The sequence below is a fragment of the Phyllostomus hastatus genome, unplaced genomic scaffold (genome assembly GCF_019186645.2).
Source record: "Phyllostomus hastatus isolate PE091 unplaced genomic scaffold, TTU_PhHast_1.1 phas_scaffold_21, whole genome shotgun sequence".
In the NCBI taxonomy this organism is placed as follows: Eukaryota; Metazoa; Chordata; class Mammalia; order Chiroptera; family Phyllostomidae; genus Phyllostomus; species Phyllostomus hastatus.
The window spans coordinates 4,898,390-4,918,162 of NW_025334017.1; the positions used below are offsets into that span (position 1 = coordinate 4,898,390).

General features: G+C 36.7%; 1 protein-coding gene across 5 annotated transcripts in view; it reads right to left on the bottom strand.

Moving 5' to 3' along the window:
• Positions 1-19,773, bottom strand: part of TOX (thymocyte selection associated high mobility group box) — a 304,166-nt gene that overhangs the window by 22,988 nt on the left and 261,405 nt on the right. For all 5 annotated transcript variants that reach the window (XM_045861498.1, XM_045861494.1, XM_045861495.1 and 2 more), the window contains exon 5: positions 7,708-7,938. In XM_045861498.1, coding sequence (XP_045717454.1) covers positions 7,708-7,938 — 231 coding nt within the window. The remainder of the gene's footprint in view (positions 1-7,707; positions 7,939-19,773) is intronic.

The following is a 19,773-nucleotide window of genomic DNA, read 5'->3' on the forward strand; positions in this document are numbered from 1 at the left end:
CAAGGCCTCTGTTCATGGGCGGGGAAAGTCTACTCGCAGAACCCAACGGTGAGGCTGACTGCCTTTGGCAAAGAGCAGCCCTCTGCAGTGATCAAACCTCCTAACCTAGGAGGATGGGTCTGATTTATGTCAAAGTTAAGTTTGGGAAAGAAATGGTCTCTCTCTCTCTCAGGGAAAGACAAATATTTTAAAGTTATGTGATTCATATAGTAAATATTAGTACTCAGTTGAGCTACAAAATGGCTTCCAAATGGTCTACAGCTGTTTGAAATAAAGTGCAAAGTTGGCCAGATGGGGATTTAAAAATCATAATACATCATTTATCATTTTTCCCTAGCTCATCCAAACACTTTTGAATTCATCCTGTCCTTAGTTATGTGCTGTGGTTTGTTATTCTAAGAAAGCTACCATATCCTATCTAAGGATTGCATCTCAGTAGTTAAACTAAAACATATATAATGGCTAAACTAAAACATACGTAGATAGACATCAAATAGAAATTCTACAGAATCCATATCCTGTTCATGTAATAGAGTGATTCACTGAATCATTTTTGAAATGCTCCAAATACCAGCAGTACACATGTTTTTACAGGCTAATTACCCCTAAATGAAACCAGCAGTTCAATATCAGTGACTACAATAAACTCAAATAGAAAAAATTCTAATACGATCTGTCATTTTGCTCTTTTACATTCTGCTCTTTACCCAAACAATCCATTCAACTCATACAGAAAAAAGCAAACTCTTATAAATACCATTTAATTCCTTCTTCCTTCCTTCTTTTCTGCTCAGGCCCCTAGTTAATCTCTAGTCATAGTTTATTTCAACCAAGCCTTTACAGTAACAATAAGAAAAAAGATATAATTCTTCCAACGTTGTATTCTATTCAAACCCTAAAAAATATTAAAAGGCATTTTTTTGAGGTTGACTTCACATGCAGTTTTCTTCCCCACTACAAGTTCATATTTATAGAAAATGCTTAGAAATACAGTTATATATTAGAAATAATAATTTAACCACAATTTTCTGCCATATCCTTTAGAAATTAATGTTTGCAGCTTCTTTCAATGCTATTATTAAGGACAGTTTAAAAAAGGACATCTGTATTTTATACAGAACTCAGTCCTCAAATGCAGTTAACTTTCCATCTTGTGCAACTTGCTCAGCATTTTTTAAGCATTCCAGAACTCAAAAAACTTTAAAAAGTAGTATTCAGAGGCCTGAAAATATTATACAATGTGAGAAAAATGTTGCTATCGATTCTTGTTGGGAACACCTGAACAGATTTAGAAGGCCTACCTAATAATGGTGTGGCCTGTTTCTGGAATGTTAGGTATCAGAAGCAAGCCCTTTTTCCAGAAAAAAAAGGCTACAAAATATATCTGTTCATTTATTGAATGCAGATGACTGCGGCAAGTATGATGTTGTTCAATTACATGTAACAATATATTGAGTGTCTAACAGATGCCTGCTGGGGTGTGAGGCACTGGAGCTACAGGTTGAAAACAGGCATCAGAAATATGCACACATTGCGTGCATTTTTTGTGTTAAGCAGTTTATATACTTATATATTGTCTTCGATTCTTTCAACAAGAATGTTGCAATGGTATTTATCATTTCCGTTTTTGCAGACAAGAAAACAGACTAGAACAGATAGTCATTTTACCCAATACCTTACAGCAAGTATGGCAGACTGAGAGTGTGAATCAAAAAATTCCACCTTTGTTTACTCAGTGGCTCCTCCTAGTGGCACAACAACTCCCTTGATGCCTCTCTCAGACACACCACCTCAGGGGCCTGATCTCTCTTTTTTTCTTCCTACAGTTGAAGCCCCAGGACACAGGGTAGTGCTTGGTACATACTAGGTGCTCAGGAAATATTCGTGATTGAGGGTAGAGTCCTTAGTCTCAGCTTTTTCCTTCTGTGAGTCAGTATAAGCATGAGTGCATATAAAAAAGTACTAAACTGCATTTTCCACATCCATGGAAACAGAGATTTTGATATACAGATATACAACCCACCCCCCCCCAAACATTTTTAGCAATAATACATAAAAACACCAACTTGAATGATTATTTTGTTAAATTCTGTCCCTGACAATGTCATGGAAACTTTCAAATGAAATTTTGTTCCCTGTATATGAGCATAGGATATTTGTATATGTGTACATGTATGTTTATGCTGCATGCAATAATCCCATTTATGTTCCAGCCACTGGATGCACAGGAACATATACAGTATACATTTAGCAGTAAAATATGCTCACCATTTCATGTAATTTCAATCTCTTAGTGTCAAATTTTTAGGAATATTAGACTTTTCTTCTACAGTTTATAAAATGAGCAATTATCTCACACATCCCTTATTCCTAGTTAAAAAAAAAAGTTTGGGAAAATGCATAAGGAAATGGCCAAGATAAATATGTGTGAAAGCCACATAGTGCAACAGGATTTAAGTTAACCTTATGTACTGTTGACATAAAATCCAAGTTTTGTTCTAAGATAAAGGGGAAATGAGGAAAGCCTGGCGGCACTTATGGAGTGGGTGTTTGAGCACCAATGAGGAGTAAATGATTTGATTCCATGGGCTCGGAGGATTTGTCAGCTGCCTCATAAGTATAATTCTGGCTCTTCATATCCCTGCTGCTTCTAATTTAGCAGGACAGGCTCATAATTGAAGCAAATTAACTATTTACACTTGCCACTTGTACCAGGGGAAGAGGACACAGCAGCAGGAAAGAATGAGTAGGAAATTACATTCTTCCCACTTGTGTCAGATCTCCCCTTATATAAACACATTAACAGTAATTTCATGAGGCGTCAAACATAGGAATAAATAGTGAGGGATAAAATAATGAGGTGTTGCTATTGAGCTGAACTGCTATGGCGAATATCCTTGGGTATGAATTATGCATCCTGAAAGAAGGCATATGTTACAGTATTCAAACAGTTCTCTGCAAGTGCTCTCTGCTCATTAGGCTCTGGATCTCGAGGTAAATCTACTCTCCTGTTCCATCCACGACACCACTAGCATTTACAGAAATACACTCTCTGGGTCTGGTGGGCTGTGGTTTCTCCTGACTACATCAAACTCTGAACAGGCCTTCCACTCCATTTTTAGCTTAACAGCATGTTTATTTAGCTCTTTGGCTGGAGCTTTAAAGCCATTTAATGTAATGTAAACAAGAACATTTTGTTTGTAATTTGCTAAACGTAGTACAGCCTGACTGTGTCTCCAATTAGGAACTTAAGGTTCATTTAGTCATTTACATCTGGTTCTGATTTAAGGTGACTTTCCTTTTCCACTTAAGAGTTGACTTTCTGTGGCAAAAAAGGACCCAAGGACCCTTTATAGCCTTTTGGACCGATCCCTTCTGCTTCGAAGCTGGACAGACTTTAATTTAGACGGGCTTGATCTGCTCTCTATTGTCACTGTGGACCCAGATCCTGGACTTCAATGACCAGAATCAGAGATTCCAGAAATAATGGAGATAAACAGGAAATTGAGCTGGAACCTCATAAAAAAGATGCTGAGGACTGCTGAAACTCCAAGGAGTGCTAATATGAAGGGTGTGATATTGTTACATTATTATTTTTCTTCCTCTGTAGGTTCCAGTCAGTGAAAGATAAGTGGCAAAGACCGACATCACAGCAGTACTTATGTTTTATTTCCCTTTCTCCATCTGGTGCCTTAAAACAACTTGGTATGCCTCTGAAATGGGCTCTCCATTGTCTTACTTTTCATTAGCATTTAAAACCTCCAGCTGGAATCCCAAACACAATTCTCTCCCATTCCACATGCACACCATCTTCCAAAGTGTTAAAATGGTGAGAGCTCTGATACGTGAAGTTTGTTCAGAGGCTTTGGTGGGAAGGAGTCTGAAGGGAGGTTTTGTGTATCTGGAGGATTTTTATCACTTCAGCTTTCTTTTGATTTTTCTTCGTTGAGAGATTCTCCACGGAAACCAAAGAACATATAGTTTCTCACTCACCATCGAGTCTGAAAATAAAGATCTGCCCTCTGCAGTGGCTCCTTATTCCCGCCTATACTCCACAATGAGGAAGCATGTGATATAAACACACAGCAGCTCTATTAGTCGTGTTCCCTTCGGCCGGGAAGAAAACAGTCAGTTGTAATCTCACTAATAGCTGTTTTTCCTTAAATATTGTAATTTTCTGAGCCCCTAATAAGTCATCAATAATTTTGACCATTTTCCCCATTCTGTGTTTATCTTTGTAGCTGTTCCTAATTGTGGGCTATCATGACAACAGGATTTCTGAGCAATTCTGGCTCATGGAACCTAGCCTTTTACTTGGATCAACTGCCTATGCAATGGGGCTGTTCTTACCATGAACTTTTGTCCTGAATTTTAGTTTAAGGGCCTGTCTCTTGTCTGCCCAACCAATATTCCTTTGAAAATACATAGCAGCATGTGCGCTCCCCAATTTGAATATTAAATGAGAGTAAAATAAAATTAATTTAAGTTTGAAACTGGGCTATTACATTATGTTGGCACAATGAGTCAACATAAAGGGAAAGAACAGGTGGTAATACACCATAATAACACTTTTGGATATTTTGCTAAAATTCTCTTTATGTCCAAATGTGTGTTCTAGGTGGGCATGTACGCTTTGCTGGCAATTTTTGCAAACTGTTAGGGAAGGGCTGCCACGCAGCAGCAGAGCAGTGGCTCGTCGATGTGATATCCCCCTTTTTGTAAGCACAGCATCTGATTTCACTTACTGGACTCTCTGCTTGTCCCTGGGATGGGCCTGCATCCTAGGTGTGTCATAACCCATGCTTTATACTACCCGATGAGTTATATAGGGCCAACTATTATTTAATTTTATCCTTTATGTATAAAACAAATTATCCAGAAAACCCTCAACTATTTCCAGCAAAGGAATTACTTATTAAATTTGAAATAAAATTCAGAGGGGAAAGGGGGAAACATTGTGTATACGATTAAAAAGCCTTAAATGTTACATCCTAATTATGATAATATCTCTGTTAGAAAGTCTCAGCCCTGACTCAGAAAGGTGGAATTGAGAACAGGAGTAATTTCCTTTTTAACAAGAGAGTTAAAGAATAGTCACTCTCATATTCCTTTGGTCTGTAAATACCTTATATGTCTAGGTAAAAAGAAAGTGAAATATTGTCTTAATGTTCCCCACTTGCTATAATCAAAATAAAAGCCCTTATTGTGATAGAATTAGTGGTTAAACCCTACGTATTTATATTTGCTGCCTTGAGGAACTACCTAAGACTCATCATAAGAACATAATTCCTTAAATATCTAACCACTATGCAGTACACCTGAAACTAATGTAATATTGAATGTCAACTGTCATTGAAAAATTAAAAAAAAGACATTTTTCTTTTCCACCAGAAACATGGGTACAAGTAACTGTGCTAACTTTGTATATCGTTAATGTAAAGAGCCAGCCACACATTAGGGAAGGCCGTTGCAGGCCTCTGCCTTTTAAAACCCCCGGTCTTAAAACCGCATGAGTTCCTCTAGTGAAGGTGGGAAGTGATTACGAAAGTCACCTCTCTGGGGTCAGAAAGACCGATAAGGAGGAGTCAGACAGCTGGTAGTACAGACAACTGAGGATCCATGAAATAAAACTTTGACAAAGTAGAAGCTAAGAGAGCACAGATGAGCCTTGGAGTGATACTCCTCACTCTGTCGCTGAGTTGGGGGGAAGGGAAGAGAGGCTGAGTCACAGAGGGGAATGTATATGTCCTCTGATGAAGAGGAGCTGCCCACACTCTTTAGGAGGGCAATCGTGTTCTGGATGTCTCCTCTGAAAAATTTTATCTCACAAAGCAAAAGAGTTGACATCTCTGAAGCCCGGTGCCCATCCAAGAACACACACAGATTATCAAAGCGGAGAGAGGCGTGTCCTGGAGTGTGGCATTGTGGGTGGGGCTCCAAGGCATTCTGATCACAACATCTAGGAAACAAGGGTGGGGTTGGGATTCCTGGTCTATGTACACGGAGCTTCTCATTTAGCGATGTTCTACTGAGTGGAGTCACTGTGCAATTTTACCACAAATGGCCAGCATCAGTTGGGAGCTATCCCTCAGCTTTGGGACTGTGAGGGAAAATTGATCTGAGTTAGCATAGAAACCAATTCTGAAATCCTGAAACAAGTACAATATATTAGGTTTTCGACAGAATCACAAAACACAGTGTCATGCTCTCTCAATAGTTAAATGGGTATTTTAATTGATCGCACAGAGAAGGCTTCAGGGGTGTGTTTATTAAAAAGGCCATGAGAAAATGTATAGAGATTTATGATTGTAAAGTCTGGTTTTGGTTTACAGGAAAGGGTGGTTGGAGAAAAGTGGGGAGGTAGGCTCTGTTCCCCTAGCCACTGGTTTTACTATTACAACTATAATTGATTTCGAAGAATTTGTTAGAGAAGAACTGTAAGTTCAGTGATAAGTTCTAGTCACAGTAATTCTATATAATGGCTATATAATTTTAGACAAATCATTCAACAGAATAGGGACTCTGTTTTGCTCCCTGCTATATCCCCAGTCTGTAGAACAGTGCCTGGGGCATGTAGTAAATGCTCAGTAAATATTTGAGGAATGAATAAGTGAATGAATTTAACTCTCTGGCCCCATTTTGTAATCTGCAAAGTTTAGATTAAAGTATCTACAAGTATTGAGTAGAGCAAATGAGATAAATCATGTGATAGTGTTCTTAAAAGCATAAAACACTATATACTTTATAGATGAAGATACAATATATAGGTAGTTCTGGATGTGTATAGGTTGGAGATTTTCTGTTTCTAATATAGTTCCTTGGACTTGATGAAAAAAGGTAAATGTTTCTATCAAGACTGAAGTACAGAAGTAATACATTATTAATGCAATTCAGTGTTCTGTAATAGCTAAAGCTGCATTCACATAATTCTTTCAATAACTATAATGATAATGTTAATTTTTTCTTTGTGACAATGAAATTCCAGGTGGTGACAATGGTACTCTAATTCCTGGTTTAGAAATAAGTGATCACTGTTGCTTGTTCAGGTGGGCTACATCTACATACTGAACATTTACTCTCTCTCCATGATTCCCTTCTGGGCTAAGATGCAAAGTGTCTCAGGTGGCCCTCCCTAAGCATGGTCCCCAGGCACGTCATGGCAATCCACAGGAGAAGAGAATAAACAGGCATCTGGTCCCGTTTAATGCAGCACAGAAATAGGGTGTATGTGGGCTTAAATAACATTCCCCTATAGTCCTTAGGGAATGGCTAAGGGCAGAAGCCCTTAAACTTGAGGTTCACTTAGCAAAGAGGGTTCTGATGACAAAAGGGCAAGTAGTAAGTACTGAAGAGAGGTGTGGACAGTTTTCAAAATACTTTTAGTATTTTGTTAGGTTTTTATGATCACATTGGCAGCATTAAGGAATGATGTAATCCTGGCTGGGATATGTAAAAGTCCTTCCAAAAGTAACTACACTCTATAAACTTTGAAACAAAGGACTAACACGCTATTTATAGAGGGGCAATAAAGAAGTATACAGTTCTGTGGAAGACAAAGTCGCCACAGTCTGGTTCGGATGGGGTGCAGTCCAGCCTTAGTTCTCGTAGCTGAGGAACTCACCCAAAATCCTTAGAAGCCATTTCTTTGGAGTGCATACACTTTCTCAAATCATGCTGATTCCTACTCTACTTCGCATCTTTTCTTACCTGCTTTTGCTCTTCACCTAAACCATCCCACATTGAAGCCACAATTTTAGAGACTTCACCGAAGGTAGCATTTGGATTCTGGCCCTTGATGGCGGCCTGAGTATCACGGAAAAACAACGCATAGGCAGACACAGGCTTCTGGGGCTCATTGGGATCCTTCTTCTTCTTCTTTTTGGGGGTTTTTGGTTTTTTCCCCATGTCAGAGGCAGGTCGCTTCTCTCCGCCATTGATCTGAAATAAAAGTAAAATTAGAATTATAAAGGAACTAAGAAAATTTGGGGACAAACTATATTGTTGTTCTCCTTTGAGATGTACACAGACACATTCATCCATACACACATCACACAGACATAGGCATTCCAAAGGGGCACTTTGCTTTGCTGCTGTTTTTCAGGTAAAACTTTGTATTTCCTGTAGTTTTCATGTTTATGCCTCTTCTGCCTAATTTAAGTAGCTTTAAAGTAAAATACTGATTCTTTTTACAATATTATTATCTATTAAATATGATCCCTAAACTCTCTTAACTTGTCTTTTTCTTGTTCAAATAACTTAGTGATAAGTAGCATTGTGCTGCTGATTCCTTCTGCAGTGACCCCACTGTATGAACAATCTAACTTGTTTTCTTCTGAGTTTATCCTTTGGTTCCTAATTATGACTTTGAAACCATAACAGGCAACATGCCCAATAAATGAAGTGGAATGGCTTTTGATGTTGCACTTCAGTCTGTAGAAGGCAATGCTCATGGTTCAGAGAGTGGCGTGACCTGGGCGTGGGGCAGTGACGCCCCATGGAACCTCCTGCAGTGACAGTAAACTTGTATAACCTGCACAATTCAGTGTGGTGGCCACTAGCCACACATCACTAGTAAGCATGTGGAATAGCCGCTAGTGTGAACAAGAAACAAAGTTTTCAATTTTATTTAATTTTAATTGCTTTAAATTTAAATAGCTACATGTGGCTAGTGGCTAGTGGCTACCGTATTGGCCAATAAAACTTTGGAAACTAGAGTCTAAAATCCAGAATCGAATATTTCTAGAATAGCTTAGCTTTACACTCAATTTAAAAATAGACTTTAGTTTTAGAAACAGAGGCATGGACACATGGAACAGACTGACAGCTGTCAGAGGGAGTGGGGGGAACTGCAGGAAAGAAGGTGAAGGGATCAGCCCAAGAGTGTGAATAACTCATGGACACAGACTACCATGTGGACATGACCAGAGGGAATGTGGGAGATGGGGAGCTGGGTGAGGGCGAGCAAAGGGAGAAAAATGGGAACATCTGTAATAGTGTAAACAATAAAAATAAAGTTAAAAAATAAATATAGATTGTGTTTTCTCCTATTGTCCTCAAGTATGAATATTTGGATAATTTTAATTGTTACCATGATGCAACTAGAAAAAACACAATGTATTTAAGACACAGGCATTTGAATATTAACTTTCATCTTAACTAATTATATGTTTGCCACTTTATCCATATCTATAGAATGAGTGATTCTGGCTAGGATTTATTTCTACCTCTAAAACTATATGAAGTTACATGAGTATCAAGCAGTGATGTTTCTGCAGGAATCCTCTTCCCACATGCCCCTCCCATAAAGGCCCATCCATGCACACCTGCTGGGGACGCCAGTGTCACGGGAGACCCCACAGCCTCTCCTACTCTTGCTGTTATTGCTATTGCCTTTCCTCCTCTGCAAACATAATGTAATATATAGTTTCCTCAGATAAATTGCTAGATAAATTATGCAGGGTAATTTGCATAAAATAACTGCCACTGTTGAAGAGGAAGAGTGACATCCGGAGAGGCCAGTGGATATGACATCAGAGGCTCTACACTCATGCCCTTCTTCACTACTTTTAGTGTGCTGCCTCAGACAAATTACATAAATTCTCTGGGCCTCTGTTTCTTTTACTGCAAACCAGTTGATGCATCATTTTGTGAGATAGTATGTATGACATTCTATGATATTTAAGACTTTAAAATAATATTAAAATGTTAATTATGATGTGGTAGAAATGCCTAAACAATTCACTGAATGAATCGAAAGAAATGACCTTAATATTAATTTGTGATGCCATTTGGCCACAGTTTAAAAGATATGTCCAAGAACCAAAAAGAGACAAGAAAAAAAAACTAAGTGAATTCCTTGTCTTTAGTGAGAGAGATATTTAAAAGATGATCATTTTTAATTTGTCTACAGAAGCAGATCAATTTCCCTATAGAGACAGGATGTTCTGAATTGAACTGACGAGCTAAAGCAGATTAACATTGGAAGATGACTTCCCTAGGAAGGACCTGAGAGGTGGGCCTGTGGCGTGGTTGGTCCCATGTAAAGCTGTCAGAGGATGGCGTGTTGAGACTGACCATACTGGGCAAACTGATATAATAGCTCTAAAGAAAACATGCAGGCAAATATGACCTAAAACAGTGATTCTAAAATATGGCTGCACATTAGAATCATCAGGGAAACTTTCTAGTAATAATACCCTGATGCCCAGGCTGTCTTTACAAGTATTAAATCAGAGTCCAGGAGGAGTAGAAGACGCTCACCTCAGTCACACCCTTCACTCTACTTCTCCAACTGGCTTTTACATACTTAAGAGACAAACCAAACAAGTGAACTTCCCCTTTGCCTCAAGGCTACATGTAGGTATGTCTTTCTTTTCCTCACAGCCGCACTCCTCAGAGCTGTTGTCTGGGCTGGCTGCAAGTAACCTCTGCAGCTCACTTCAACATGCCTTCCCATCTCTAAACTCTCAACGACATCACCAAGGCTGTGCTGCTAAATCCAAAAAGGACTTTTAGTGTTCCCCTGACTTGATTTCTTATCATAAGCACCTTCTCTTCCAACGGTTCCATTTCCCTTCATAGCTCATATCAAACTTGTAATTATACTCTAATTTATGTAGGTAGATCTTCTCTCATCCTACAGTGCAGTGTAATCACCATGAGGGCAGGCCTACACCTGGTATTGCTCACTGCCATTTACCATGTTTCCTGACACATAGTAAGTGCCTAACATTTGTTATAGTAGTAATAAAAATAATAATGAAACAATAATACAATTCAAAGAATGAATGAATCAAAGCACAAATGGTTTCTGTTACAGGAACTCCAGCCTCACTGATTTACGTCAGTACTTTACAACAGTATGTGGGAAGACGGAAGACAGGGATAGGTTTTTTAAAAGAATTTGACATGTGAATTGTTATGTCCTTGGGTTATAAGGCTGAGTCTTTATGATTTTCTTCTTTACAGTTTTATAATTTCCAAATTTTGTAAACATGACCATCCCTATATTTATACCAATAAAATATTTATTAAAAATAAATAAAAAGGAGTTGAGAAAGCCCACAGGAAAAAAAAATTAAAAGTGGAGTGATCATGATATTGGAGCTCATATTTCATGAGAGAATTAAAATATTTAGAAATAAGAAACAAAGTATAGAGAAATGAATGTTTAAATTACCTGGACTCATTTTAAGTTTTAACCAAAAAATTAATGGCCAGACACACAGAAATCTCCATCATTGTAGATTATGACAATCTTTTTGGAAAACAGTCAAATGTCAATCATGGAGGTGAATTTACTATGAGTCAATGTAGATGTTCTGATTGAGAGATTTCCCCGAATTATTTAAATAGTTTCTCCACTGTTCAAAATTGTGTTTGAACTGCAGATCCCTATCTTTTCATTTTTGAATTTGTATGTGGAAAGCATGGTGCAAGTTTTAGGTCTCCCGGACGCGATGCCGGCAGCAACAGAAAGGACAATTACCCTTTTGTATTTGACACCATGGCCCTACTTTCTGGGGACGATCTGAGGAAGCAGGAGAACTTGTTACTGCCATTGAGAAAAAGTTTACATGTCAAGTGTATGAAGACACAAACTGTCATGTGGAGGCAATGAATATCTATCTACCCTGTAGGAAACTAAAAAATCCCATGCAACCAGTTGATTTAGTTCATTGTCTGGAGACTTTCCAGGAACAAAGTCAGGAACAAAGGTTCCTGGTTTGTCCTGTGGGGCTCAGTCTGAGAGTTTCATGTAGTAAAAGCAAGCATTTCATGACTCCACCTCGACATTTTCAAGGTTCAGGAGATCCCATTTATGGAGCATCACCCTGGAGCTCCTGTTGTATCTCTGATTGAGTACCAGGAAGGTACAAAGCTGCCGATGTCATCCCATTACGGCCAGACTACCAGCCAGTTTTATAACATCACTTTTTCCTTTGTCATGCCTGAAAGCAAGAGCATAATAATATACCCTCACTTTAAATATGCCTGCGAATCTCAGTCTGAATTATCTGCCATCGAAGAAAACTGACATCTGAGAGGATCAACCTAAAGAATATACATAAAATGTTCATTTCTCAAGATTCACTGCCTTTCCTTCTTAATTAAACTAGATCACTAAAACTATATTCTTAGATCATAGTATTCTGACCAATTATAAAATTTCCCTCATAGAAATGAACTATGATTTAAGATAATCTCCTGCCTTTCATCAAAGGCTAATAGAAGACAAAAAAAAAAAAAAGAAAAACTATGTATGAAAGATGTCTATCTTTTAAAAATAAAACGTGCTTTGAAGGGGACTCATTTATTATATTACTCAATGTTCCTCTTATAAAAACTCATTGGGTTTGCACACTATCTTTGCTTTCACTTTGGGATGTGCTGTAATGGAATGAAAGCTCCCTGCTGTGGTTTGGTGTCTAATGTATCCAAGTGCACGGGCAGGGCTACGAAGGGTGAGGCCGTCCACCCCTTGACCTTGGGCATTACCTCCTGATCTGCGGGGGTCTTGTTTTTATTTTGTATTTGTCTTTTGTTTGGGAGGGTACAAGAGTGAGCTGCTGTTTTAGATTCTGTATAATGAACTTGGAACGCGTAAGGCCTACTTTCTGGAAGTGGTTCCATCGCATATTTGCAAAACACATGGTCATTGTTCATATGCAAAGCCTCCCTGAAGAAAGAAATGTGGCTGTAATTTGGATCCATTTACATGCTAGTAATGGGTTGCATAATGAAAGATACCTGGCTTTTCTGACCACTAACTATTTGGAATGAGCACAATGATGATGGATATGATCGTGGTGGAAAAATTAGCTAAATGGATTTGTAATATGTCCCTGGACCTTAGTTTTGAGTGTTGTCTGGATCCTGAATTCTTACTTAGGTGGATGAAAGCATATCATTTTATGTCCTAATTTTCTAAGAAGCCCTGACTTCTAAAGTCCAGAGTAGCGCTGTCTCACAGAATTTTCTGGAGAGATGGAAATGTTCTCTGTGCTGTCTGGAAAGGGTAGCTATTAGCCACATGTGGCTGTAGAGCACATTTGGCTAGTGCAGCTGAGGAACTGATTTTTAAAATTTATTTAATTTTAATTAGATTTAAGTGTAAACTGTCACACATGATTAGTGGCTACTGTATTGTACAGTACCACATTGTCTATTAGGCATAATTTTAGAGTACAGTGTTTATAAAGTTACTAGGGTTCCAAGACTAGAGAGTTAAATTGAATTCCAACATCATGACCTTTATAATAGAGAAGAAACCATGAAATGCAAACATATTAACTCCCCGCAATGACAAGCACATTGGAAGTAAGGACCAGGTCCCGTGAATCTCTGCATCCTCATAGCATCGCTATGGTGTCTTACACGCAGTGGATTATCACACATTTCTACTCCTTTATCCTACAGCACTGGGCAAAGGCTCAGAATTGCAAAGCAAAGGATATTTTAAAACACATATGAAAGTTGTATGAAAATCACAGCAACTAAGAACATGGCTAGGTTGAGGCTCTAACTGTAATCCTGATCATCCACAGACTTATTTCACAATTAATGCATAAATAAAAAAATGCATAAACAAATAAAAATATTACCTCCACTTAAGCTCTACACAGATGCATGTGCTTTGGGTAACTTGTATTTACAGATTTACTTCTAAAACCCCTAGAGGTATCCATAGGCTTCGGGCAATCCACCTTTTATGTCTTATTGCTGAATTATAGTGATGTATTTAACTTATTTATCACAAGAAAACAACAATTTTTCACTTTAAAAAAGCATGTGTTAACAATGTTGTTTAGATAATACTTCTTAAGAATACAGACTGGGAGTTAAGATTCTCAGGGAAAGAGAATTACTGATATTGAAATGTCCCTGGAGAAGTTGGAAACATCTATAGGCATATTTAAAATAAGCTGCAGCAGTCCCACAGCCTGTAATGGAGGCTGGGAGAGCTTTTTAATGCACACTATCTTGCAGTAATCGCTGTAGTTTAAAATAGATTTTAATCAAGCACCATCTGCATAATAGGCTGAACAAACAACATAGAACTCCACTTATAACTCTTATCATTGAAAGTAAATATTATAAAATCTTCACCATAGAAACAGGGCACATCACAGTACTTTTTGTGATGATGCTGTTTCTGTAAGTAAAAAATTTTGCTACTTAAATCTGTTCTCTCTTTTTTTCTAAACTATACCATCTAAAATCCCCTTATGACAATAATTTCAAATAAGCATGGAAAGTAAGTCATCTAGCTACTGTGAAATTGGCAAGGCTGTGATACTTCTTTCATTTAACAATTGGGTTTATTATTATCATTAATAAAAACAGTACATTCAATGACTCAAAACATCAATTTTAAAACAGTGTATATGAAAGCTATACTTTTGAAATGATTCACAAGAGTGGGGCATTGTGTTTGTATCACAGTTTGCAAAGCACATTCATTTTTTTTAAAAAAATCCTTGATTCTGCCAAACATAGCTGAGTATTGTTTTAGGATGAGTTTAGCAAAGACACTCAGTAGATTTATGTAAGATAAGAAATTTAGGCTAGTGTCTAGAAACATCACTTTAAAGTGATGGAAAGAGTTGATTACAATTATATACACCTACTAGTTATATTTATGAGTTTTGCTGGGTTCACTGGTCTTATCTAAATTTGTCTACCTGGGCCATTATGTTTCACTTCTTGGTGTTTTGGATGGCGAGTTTCTCCTGCCTGACAAAGAATGCATAGCTATTGAGATTAAGTTCCACTGGGTAAAATGCCAGGTGCCTATGTTTAGCCTCACTTTATTTTTATTTCATGAACTAATCAAATATGCTCAATCAGCTAGGGTATGAATCATCTAAGAACCAACACACCTTGAAAATACTATCCTAATAGATACTTGAATGAATTTCCAGGACTATATTTGAAATCAAGTACTAACTGACTATTTGACTGAATTTTATTATTTTTCCCAGAACTAGTTTGTTAAGCTCAGCCTTAACCAATGGGACACATTTTTTTTTTTGATAAACAAAGGATATATATTTTTTCAATTGCTGGGATATAAGGAATTCTTCAAAAAGAGCATGCATATAATATCATGCAAAGTGTTGAACAATTGCATAATAAACACAGTGTAGTGTGGAAAATACTAGACTTTGAAGTTCCAATTTTAAATATTCTGTCCTGTTGTAGATAATGTGACTTCACATTTGGTTCTAACACTACTTGATTTCATTTAACGTTTATAGAGACTTGCCTGCCTCTCATTTTTACTTTATTTCAGGAACCTTCTTGTCTTTAGAACAGTGGTAAACAAAAAGTACTTTCCTAAAGGCTTGTTTAATTGTCGATCTAGTGACTTGTTCTTTTGCCTTTGAGAAAAAACCTCTCTTCTCTCCAGTATGGCTAAGCTCATGCATTGAGGCACTAGTACATTAGTAAGAAATTTTTAAAAGCAAACAGTAAGTGAAAGCGGGAACAGGGAGAAATAAACAAAGTACTGAAACAAGCTTTCATCTTGAAGACATTTGCTAGACCTGGTAAAATTGAGTCAAGGGCACAGTAGACAGAACACAAAACCCACTGCTTACCAAAGGTGGGAATTTTAGCAGGAGGGTCCCTATTACAGTCAGGGTGGAAAAGAATTAGAGTCTCAGGTAAAGAGGGAAATAAAATGATTTCTCTTGCATGTGCCTTCCCAGGAGCTGCAAGGATGATACTGAGTGGAGAGGGGAAACATCGTTTGTGACAGCCCACACACAGAAGCCAGCACGTGCATCAATTTACCCTGACTGTGTACTCTTCCGGCATTTTGAAAAGCTTTAAGTCAAGTGCGGTTCTAGATTGTAATGGTCCAAAATGCTTGGCAGAAGCAAACACAAATCATTGTTAAAGGAATCTGCTGTCAAATCAGATCTAATGGAAGTCTCATAAAGTTCTAATTAACATCAGCCATCATTTCAAAAACAAAAATGTAATATCAAATAAGGCATTAAAACCAAGAGCCAGCGGCATCAATAGAGAGTAGAATCAGACCCCAAAAGACTTCATGTATTGGAATTAGGAAATGCTTGAAGAAGCAAAAGAGATTAAGTATATGGATAAAAGAGCAAACAACAAAAAAAGTCCAAACGTATTTCACAAAGAACCAAATAAAAACCACAAATAGAAAATAATTATAATTAAAACCTCAATAGATCAATTTAAAATTGGGTATTGCTGAAAAAAATTACTATGAACTGGGAAATGGATTTAAATAAATTAATTAGAATGCAATACTGAGGGGCAAAGAAATGGAAAATATAAAAGCAACAAGTTGTAGAGAATAGGACGAGAAAGCCTAGCACATATCTTATCAGGACTGCAGGATCGAGGGGAGCAAGAATGGCAAGAGGAAATATCTGAAAAAACAAAAATGGCTGAAAACTGATAAAAAAGAGAAATACTTAAATTCAGGGTAAATTTAAAGAAACCCACACACATTACAGTGAAGCTGAAGGACAACAAAAGCAAGAGATGTTATGTTAGAACTAGTCAGAGAGGAAATGCATATTCTTTCAAAGGAAAACAATGATGCAGTAGAATCCTCAAAAGCAACAATGAAAATCAGGATTCAATGGAGTAATATATTATCTTCACAATAATAGAAGAGAATCACTGTCAATCTAAAGTTCTATATCTAATAAAAGTACTTATTAGGTAATTATGCCCCCAAGAGATCTTCATGAAAAAAATTTAAAGGCATACATAAAATGAGGTCAGATGGAAAAATACTGAATATGTGAATAAACCTAAAGAAAAAGACTAAAAATAATAAATAATGTTTTGTGAGTTGAGTAAATTATAGGAGTTAATTAAATTGTAATTAAACTGAACAACAGCAATCACTGCTCCAGTACCAATTGGAAGAAGAGTGTTTGGAATTAAAGTAATATAAGAAGGGTAAAGATATTGATCAATGTTAGACTCTTACAGATTTGTGTGTCAGGGTTAGTTAGACACTCAATGAACAGAAAACATGTAAAATTTCTACTCTTAAAAGAGGAAATTATGGAATGAACAAAAGCAAAACAATGTTGAAGAAGGTAATAAAGAAAAACCAATCACAGGATGTAAGTGGGACAAAATAGAAAGCAACATACTTGATGGAGAAAGTACACCAATATTTTAGTATTTATGTTAATGTAAATGAAGTTCATCTCACTTAACAGTAAAGATTGTCTAACCATATGCTATTTATGAGACACCTACAAAACTTATGGATAGTTTAAGCAGAAAAGTTGAAATTAAAAGAATGGAAAAATATAAATTGTGATTCTTAGCTCATAATTTCCTTAAAGGGAAAATGTGCTAAAATTACAGTTGTAATGCCAGATACTTTATATGTCTTAAAGTGTCTGTTGTATTACAAGTACTGCATTGCAGGCGTACAAGTTACCCATGTTTATATATCTTTGATGTTTTTACTGTATGTCTACTTTATGACTTTAGGCTGTCAGCAGCTCCAGAGCAATCAGAACCATGGTTAGTGTGTATAAGGTAATAATTTATTTTACTGATGTATTTACAGTATTTCCCTGTCAAAACAAACTTATTTCATTTAATTGTTCAATTAGATAAACTGGAATTAATATGTAATTGCTTAAGAGAGCATGAAGTGTTAAGAAGAAAGCTTTAAAGACTTCTTTTTCTGGTGTGAGAGTAAATATTCTTTTTTTAATTCTCTTGGTAGAAATGATTTTAAATGATCCTTTTGACTTAATGTTATTTCACATTTAAATGGAGCTGTTTCAACACAATACTCCACATAAATCCTGCTTACATATGAAGGAAAAATCCCATTTTAATCTTTACCTATGATGAAGAATGCTTGAGCATTTTTGTCAGAGGAATTTTTTTTAGCCATTTAATAAATACAAGTTAAATAAATTGGAAAGGAGAATTTTATATTAGAATTAAAATGAAGAACAGTATGTGGAGTTGGAATGGGAGGCTGGATATTCTTGAGATGGAAAATGTACTTAAACTAAACATGAACTTGAGAATACTTGTATAGACAAAAAGCCGTTTTGATCAGGTGTTTTTGAGAAATCCTTCCCTGAGCCTTCACACACCACTAATCCAAGAACACACCACTATAGAATATAGTTTATAGCATATAATGCTCCACAATCAGTAATAGTGAGTGTAAGTTATTTTGAGATGTGGATGTTGAATGCTTGAACAGGCTACTCACTGGCAAACATTCATACAGGCTTGGAAGCTCATAACATACAAGTTCATGACTCAGCAAATAATAAGATATGGACCTTTTGGACCAACAGAAAAGGGCAGAATCTGTAAATGTTAATTCCAGGAATTTTCAATTTCTTCTCCGAAGTCTACTAATTTAGATGGAAGAGTGTGGAAAATGTTATGTAAGTAAGAATAATCCTGCATAAACTTTATTGTCAGAAGATGCTATAATTTTACATTAATTTTCTGAAATTCCAGCAATGAATACTTAAAAAGATATGGCCCAGATGGGCAAATAATCTTTACTATGAGTGGAATATATTTTCCCCCTAGCAATATAGTACATATCACCTATGTTTAGGAAACTGACTTGAATCACCCATGCATAATCCAGTATCTAAATCACTGGTCACAAACAAATTCCTGATGTGCATATTTAGGTCCAGGTACTCATGGCCTATTCAAGACCAAATGTGTATTGGAATAATACACATTTTTCTTAAGAAAATTATGTAAAAGTTTGATAGAGGATATGGTTGGGAATGTGGACTCTGGATTGCTTGGTTTGTTTATTAAAGTTGTGCTCACAGGTGTCATTTACTGTCTAGAAATTAGCTAGCTCTGGGAGGGCAGTCCTTTCAACACTAAGGCTCCCCCCACCCCAAATACCAGAGCATGAAGAATATTAAAAATAATAAAATATTGTCAATATAGCAACCTTGTACTTGTTATTGGGCTAAATAAATCTACAAGTCACAGTATTTCCAGATATTTTAAAAATTTATGTAGCTTTTAGAAAGTTAATCCTATACACCATATACAGTAGATTAGAATCCCATAGTGCTGTCTTGGTAAACTTGTCATGTTGACAAGTTTAATTTCTCAAAAAGAAAATTCTCACAAAAGTGAAAAGAAATCAAAGGGCTGACACAAGTGAAAATTCATTAGTAATATTTTTTAAAAGAGAAGGAACTAGAAGTATATATGTGAATAGGCACAAGAGTCCTCACTGGGACAAATAAGAAAGATGCTTCATCAATAAGCAAGGCAGTAAAGAGATAATCTTGAATTTTGGGGTGAAAATGCACTTGGTTTTATGGTGTTATTTAAAAAAGCTTCCTTGAATACTTTAAATAATTCTGCAGTTAATTTTTCAACCTAAGGACATTTCAAGATGCATATTCCTATACAGGTAACTTAATGTGACAAAGATAGTCAAACAAATATATTGGCATGGGGTTAACAACAGGTAAGCATGGAACACCCAGGCTTCGCCCTTGGAAGGGAATCATCTAATATCTGCACCCCTTACTTTCCTCATTCTTAGTATGAAATGGTTGGGTCAGATGATCTCAAAGGTTTTATCTAACTATTAATCTCTTTCTCTCCCTCTCTTTCTCACACAGATGCACACACATACACACACAGAGCCATTATTGTATCCCAGGGATGTTGCCTTTTTAAATCAAAATGGTTAAATTGAAATGGACTTTTTCTGAATGAGTGGTGAATTCAGCTTGATTTTGG